The sequence below is a fragment of the Sinocyclocheilus anshuiensis genome, unplaced genomic scaffold, assembly GCF_001515605.1.
Source record: "Sinocyclocheilus anshuiensis isolate Anshui unplaced genomic scaffold, SAMN03320099.WGS_v1.1 scaffold2490, whole genome shotgun sequence".
Lineage (NCBI taxonomy): Eukaryota > Metazoa > Chordata > Actinopteri > Cypriniformes > Cyprinidae > Sinocyclocheilus > Sinocyclocheilus anshuiensis.
Genome location: NW_015555992.1, coordinates 32,495 through 39,725, shown reverse-complemented (window position 1 = coordinate 39,725; position 7,231 = coordinate 32,495). Strand labels below are relative to the sequence as shown.

General features: G+C 36.6%; 1 protein-coding gene across 1 annotated transcript in view; it reads right to left on the bottom strand.

Moving 5' to 3' along the window:
* Positions 1 to 7,231, bottom strand: part of LOC107676111 (CAP-Gly domain-containing linker protein 4-like) — a 37,080-nt gene that overhangs the window by 27,720 nt on the left and 2,129 nt on the right. The window contains exons 2-6 of the mRNA XM_016470635.1: positions 3,971 to 4,117; positions 3,232 to 3,371; positions 1,466 to 1,559; positions 867 to 1,028; positions 639 to 757 (exon numbers count right to left, since the gene is read on the bottom strand). Coding sequence (XP_016326121.1) covers positions 639 to 757; positions 867 to 1,028; positions 1,466 to 1,559; positions 3,232 to 3,371; positions 3,971 to 4,103 — 648 coding nt within the window. The 5' untranslated portion in view covers positions 4,104 to 4,117. The remainder of the gene's footprint in view (positions 1 to 638; positions 758 to 866; positions 1,029 to 1,465; positions 1,560 to 3,231; positions 3,372 to 3,970; positions 4,118 to 7,231) is intronic.

Here is a 7,231-nt window from a genome sequence, read left to right as displayed (position 1 = left end):
AACATGTATAAAAAACAATGACAACAACAACAACAAGTCAAACAGTCATTTCAAAATACTTTATTATTATTATTATTAGTAGTAGTAGTATTATTATCATTACTATTGCTATTGTTGTTGTTTTATTATTAGTAGTAGTAGTAGAAGTAGTACTAGTAGTATTCAAAACATAATCTGTTTTTATAACATATACTATTATTCTAAAAATTGTACTTCCTTACACTTACATGTACATTTAAATTATAAGCCATGGAAATTATTATTATTATTATTATTAATAATAATAATAATGTTAATAATGTATTATTATTATTATTATTATTATTATTAGTATTATTATTAACAATAATAATCATCATCATCATAATAATAATACTAATAATAATATTTTCTTAATTATAGTCACTGTTATTATCTAATGCACAATCATTTTTAAATATTTTATTATTTCCTCTTTTTGTCTTTATCTTCAAAACTGGTCTACTGGACTTTTGCTGCAGACATTGCTCTTATAGTAAACTTGTGTAGTACTTCCAGTGTCACAGCTCCAACATGAGAAAGCAGATACTTCAACAACTAACAAAGAAACCTGGATTTCAATTTGCTTGTTGTTAGTAGCCATAAAGAAAATCACAAACCCTAAAAGCGGGGTTGGCTCCCAGCTCCAGCAGACACTTCACTGCAGAGGTACACAGGTTCGAGGCGGCGATGTGCAGCGCAGTGCCAAAGTCAAAATCACTGCAGGTCGCATCCACCTCTGAAACCCAACAGACCACATACGGACATCATCACACAAGCACTTGAGTTTGCCATGAGATTCAAACTGCAATTTTGATTCCCACTGTCATTCCATTATCTCTCCTCACCTCCCGGCTGTGACGCCTGCAGAACCACACGGATGAGAGGAGGGACGTCGAAATATGCGGCGTAGTGGAGAGCGTTCATGTTGGTCCAGCGGCTGCGTAAGGATGGCTCGGCTCCCAGCGACAACAGCTGACAGGCGAAACTGGCAGCACTCTCAGCGTCACCTGCAATCAGATGTGACTGTCATATCTTGTGCTGTGCTGGATCAGTGATCGGTCCTTGAGATTTCTACTAAAGTAAACGGTTACACCTTATTTCGATAGTCCACTTCAGACATTCTACTAACTATAAGTAACTTTGTAACTACATGTCAACTAATTCTCATTAATTTGCAACTACATGTCTACTAACTCTCAGAGTAGACTGTTAGGGTAGGTTTAGGGTTAGTAGAATAAGTTGACAAAGAAAGAGTTAGAAGATATTAAGCAGACAGTCTACTAATACTCTACTAACTGCTAGTTGACATGTAGTTGCAAAGTTACTTACTGTTAATATAATGTCTAAAGTGGACTATCGAAATAAAGTGTTACCAAGTAAACTATCACAAAGAAATGTTAATTAAAAAGCTTTTTTTTTTTCCTTCAATTAAATACATGCTCACCTATTCCCGGAGCCCCTGCCTTGCAGCAGTAGTGCAATAAAGTCATGTCAGTAAGACCATCTCTGTCATTGACACCACAGCCTCTTTTCAGAATCTACAGAACAAAGACAAACCGACTTGAATACATACATCAAGGACACCCAGCTAAAGATTTCATGCTGACAGACACACACACACACACAGTATGCAAAGATAATATTTCAGTCAACAGAGCCTGACACTCAGGGAGGGGGAGTGCGTGGGTTTGTTTTATGACAGCTGCAAGAAAACATCAAATTAAAATTGACCCTGTTTAGATGTTAAATATCCCTGGCCTTGTTACGCACAATTCATCAGTGCATGTTTTTTTTGTTTTTGTTTTTGTTTTTCCTGAAGAAAAATAAAAGTTTGTTTTCACAATTTTTCACCAAAATGTAATTACATTCCTTTCCTCTGAACATTTTACAGGAAAATTAAATATACCAATTAGATTTGTACATATTCTGAAGAAATTGTGAATGGTTCTTGTGTTAATTAACATTGCTACAGGGTTGCCAGGGTGTTCCGAGTGTTACCTCAGCCCAAATCTTTCAGTTCTGTTCAAAACCTACGAAGCTGCTTTATGCAGGCAACATTAAAAAAAAAAGAGCTATTGAAATCTATAGAAAAAAAAAATTTAAATAAAATATTTGATCCATTTTGTATGTGCTATGATTTTTTTTTACACTTATCAGAGTAGGATACAATTAGGCTAAAGGGCCACGAGTAGAACAGGCACATTTGATTTAATTTTCTTTTAAACCACTAGATGTCCCAAACATTGCAGCACTTTTCTAAACAACCACATTACATTATGCTCTTGAAAACTTGGCTGATCCTCAATGTGATCCCTGGCATTTTATTTTTATTTGTATGACAATTTTTTTGTAGCAAATTAGAATAATTAAAATTACCAAATATATTTTATAGTTTTTTTGTTCCCCTCTCCCAAAGGTGTGATTTTAAGTATAGCACAGGTCATAATCAACAGTTTTTCAAAAACGTATGAACATGTCAAAGTATGGTATTTGGTGTATAAAGTGCCCCCTTTTTTTGGTGCAAAAATGTCACAATAATTGACATGATAATAAATAACCAGCTGGCTTCTCCATTAGTTGGCATGAAATGGATAGATGGTGGAAATAATTTAAGCTAGGTGTCCACCTTATAGATAATCACCACATTTATAATAAAACCATTGTATTTAAAAATATCATACTAATCATATAAACAATGTATTGCTACTGAAAAGTTGTATTAAATGATTTTTGGATCTCCTTCATGCATGGTAAGAATCTTTATTTTATTTTACTAAATTATTATTTATGCATTTTTTTAATAAATACATTTTAATGACAGTGTATTTATTGAAAAAAACTTTACTGAAGTGATTGTTTTGAACCAGTATTAACCCAATTAAGAGGTAAAAGGCCTCCCTCACCACATCATATATATATTTTTTTTAAATCATATTTTTATTGTTAGCAACTATCTGAAATTAAATTGGTTCAAGTTTGCTTGTTTACGTGTTTCAGGTAATGCTTATTTTATTTTAAGTAACAGATTTTTTTTTTTTTTAATGGGACTTTGGTCATCCTTTTTATTGTATGCCAGCTGATTAACAAAAAAAACACGTAAATGTATTTTTGGTTTCATTCAAATATACATTTCAATTCAATTCATACAATTACATTTCACTACATTTCATCTTTAAAGACCATGAGAATGAGACTTAGAATAACTCTGACCTCATTGCCAATGACACTAATATTCCGCTGGACTTGAGGAACCCACTGTCTGAGAACAGCGAAGAGCTCGGGAACAGTGGTCCTCGGATCCAGCAGAACCTCCCGACACAGAGGATCATTTGGGTCAAAGAAGGAGAACTCTGCAAAACAGAACCGTCAAATCTGTAAGATCTTTAAATGAACCTCAGAAACGAAAAATCTGTCAATATAAATTATTATTTAAAAACCTATTCCTTTTGATTTATCCATGCTGAGCATGCCAGAGCCTGATCACTCAAATTCAGTTAAACAGCTCAGTTTGAAATGAATTCAAGTGAAGTGTGAGAGTGAATGAGAAGCGAGTACAGAGAGGGAATGATGTATCAGTGCTGACAGGCAGAAAATTGGAAAATCATTTCTGTGACCTTGTCAATACTTCACTTTTACAGCAGCTTAAGCAAAGTCCACAATTTAGGGTCTAAACTTTACTTCATAAATAAAGCTACACTTCAGAAAACAGCTAAATAAGTTGTTTATTAGCCAGGCTGCCCCCTGAACGGAAAAAAAATGCATCCATCGCTGTACAGACACAGAGAGAATTTGATGAGATAAATAACCAGAGTGTCAGCATTTTTGGTGTGACCTACTTAAAAGCTTGCACGAGAACATTTTCACAGGGGCTTAATGTCAAACTGAAAGCGAAACGACATTTCATGTGAAACTCGATGAGTGATGCACGTGCACAGACCCACACACTCACCGCAGTCTGAAGGCATGGGCACTGATGCCACCTGATGGATCACCGGTCTCTCAGAGTTACGGGAAATAATGCTGTACCGTCCCAGGACAGAGTCTCCCACTGAAGACTCCCTCAGCACATCCTCCTTGGTCATTTCCCCCTCACAACCTAAACACAAAAATATTCAACAAAAACATTAATAATCACATCTATAGAAACATTATAAAAAGGCTTTAAAAAAAAATATGGATGACAATGAACTATAAATGAAATAACATTTTAGTGTGGACAGTGAAATAAATAATAATAATAATAATAATAATAATAATAATATGGTATAATGGATGTTTATAGTAAGTTCAACTCAAGTTCACACAGGTGGCAATGAAGAGTAACCACAAGTGTTCCAACAATGCAGTGACATTAATACATGCTATGCACAAATGAATCATAAATATAAGTTTGCAGTCAGTAAGATTTTTTTAATGAAATAAGTCTCTTGTGCTCACCGAGGCTGCATTTATTTGATCAAAAATACAGTAAAACAATATCAGCATAGCGTTCATTATTGGTTATTATCATCAAATATTATTATTTAAAAGTTTTCTATTCGACTATATTTTAAAAACTTAATTTATTCTGTAATGTAGCGGCCATTACTCTAGTCTTCATTAATGCTTTGTGCTGCTTATATAAGCATTTTGACATTTTGATCAATTTAACTTGCCAAAAAAAATAATCCAATTTTTAAATGGTAGTGTATAAAAAAGTCATGACTTATGGACTATTGGCGCTTTTCCACTGTGTGGTACGACTCGGCTCGGTACGGCACGGTTCGGCTCGGCACGGTTTGCGTTTCCACTGCAGTTCAGTACCGCTTTAGAGCTGGCGGTATTATTCACATGTCTATAGTTGCGCCGCCTCTACTACCACGACTCCTACAAAAAACTTTTTCATTCCGCGTCACCCCATCAAGCTCTCGCTGGATCCGCTCCTCTGCTATCAACGAGAGGAACGTCTGTTCTTCCGCAACAGACAACAAAACTTTTTGGTTGTTAAAAAAAAGGTGCGCTCGTTCCAAACAGTTGCATTCGATCCTTCGCTGGCTGTGCTGATTTAAATCTAGCGGTTCTTCTGTGTTTGTGTCGCAAGTTCAGTGACACACCCCCCCCCCCCCAAAAAGTGACCCGTACCGAGCCGTACCGTGCCGTACCATGCAGTGGAAAAGCGCCATATGCAAGGTTGTACTGCATTCAGATCTGCCTCCATTTTGGTATGCAACTCTCACTTTTCACAACCCAAATAGCGTGCCCCTATTATGCCATTTCCAATATTGCCTTTCATGCAGTGTGTAAACAACTTGACCCCGCCCACAAACACGTCATTCTACTGACGACTGCTTCTCTAATCTCGGGGAGTTCAATGCGGGATTCACAAAACGGTTGCTGTTGAAAGATGGATCAGTATCCTGTTTATTTGGACCAGCTGCTCCACTGCATCACAACCTGTAAGTATGATAAATAATAGATGTTTATATTTTCTATAAAGCGTTCAAAATACAGAACTATTGAAATAAGCGTATCGTTTCCGACCAAGCGGCAACCTTCCGATCTCTCTCGTGAAACCAACACGGAAGTGACTAAAACTGCAATTCATCGACTGGCCGCTAGAGGCTGGCTCCAAAAGGGAGTCAGTCCCATAGACTTCCCATGTTAAAATGCCCAACTTTACAGCAGAAAAAAATGTTTACAACCTGGTACAAAAAGTGGTTTTGGTCTATATAGCTAATTTCACCCTTCATGACAATTGTGAGGGGGGTGAATTTTTTTATAACTCATCCGTTTAAATTATATTAAGCCTTTAATTTCTGCATAATTAAGTGTGTGGCCAATTGAGTGACAGGTGGATTGCCGCTGCTGTCACCGCCGTCGAGCTAGGTGGGCGTGGTTTCAGCCCATTTTTGATTATCCGTAAGTGATGCACGGTGACACGCTGCCAAGATGCCTCTTCAGAATCCTACGGGTGACGTCACGGACACTACATCCATGTTTTTATACAGATTATGTTTCCGACACGCGCCGTATGCCGTAGACCAATCACAACAGACTAGGCCATCTGACCAATCAGAGCAGAGCAGGCTCACGGAAAAATCTATCTATCTATCTATCTATCTATCTAGGTTACTTAAAGAGATTGAGAAAGATAGTTGGTTGTTGTGAAGATCATACCCAAGTGTGAATAGCAGAGTGTAGTCTTATTTTTTTTTTTTTTAACTGTATGTCTAAGCAGAAACAATATGGCATGGAAAATGTATCAAATTACAATCATGATATATGGCATAAGCATAAATAAGGTCACACGGGTTCAGAATAGCATGATGGTGAGTGAATGATAAGTTTTCACTTTTGGGTTTTGTTACTGTGATGCTCAAAAATGGCTGTCAGTGTGAAAGTTATAAATTACTTGTCCATCCGCAATTATGTGATGTCCAACACTGTCTTCATTAGTGTGATTTTTTTTGGCAAATGTTGATATACGTAATTAACTGGGATCAATTTGATTAATAAACATATGTAATTAATTCCACTAAAATTAAAACTGACAGGCCGAGTTATTAGTAAAGCCATCAGCTGCTGAGCACGCAATCTCAATCTACAGACATCATTAGCCACAGCCTCATTCTGGGCCACAGCACACTGAATTACAAAGCTGCTTAAAATAGCACACTCACACAGCTTTGGGTGTAATAAAAGACCTGCACCCAGAAACACAAAAAACAAGGAACACACACCACTCACCATTACGGTAGTCTGACTGTCTGTTTTGCGTTTGCTCAATAACCGCCATTTTGGTAGTTTGTCCTTTTACTAATGACCTAAAACAAACCTCAGCCAAGGACAACTTTTCAAGTTATGTATCGCTGTGCTGTCTGGTTTAAACCCTGCCGTCACTGGCCACTTTCCATGGGGCTATTTGTCAATATGACTATAGTCAATGGGGTTAAATGATATTTCGACACCGCTGACTTTTAAAATATCTACTTTTGTGTTCCACAGAGGAAAGGAAGATATACAGGTGTGGAATGAGGGTGAGTAAATGATGAGAGATTGTGTTGGCTGAATTATCCCCTAAAGAACATAAATGTTGCAAAAAAAAAAAAAAAAAAAATGAGGGTGTTGTGAGAGAGTGGTTTGCATTAATATTGATTTCCAATATGTGAGCGCAAACTGAACATTTACATCAAAATTAGGGCTGCACGATAAATCGCATGCGATATTTAAT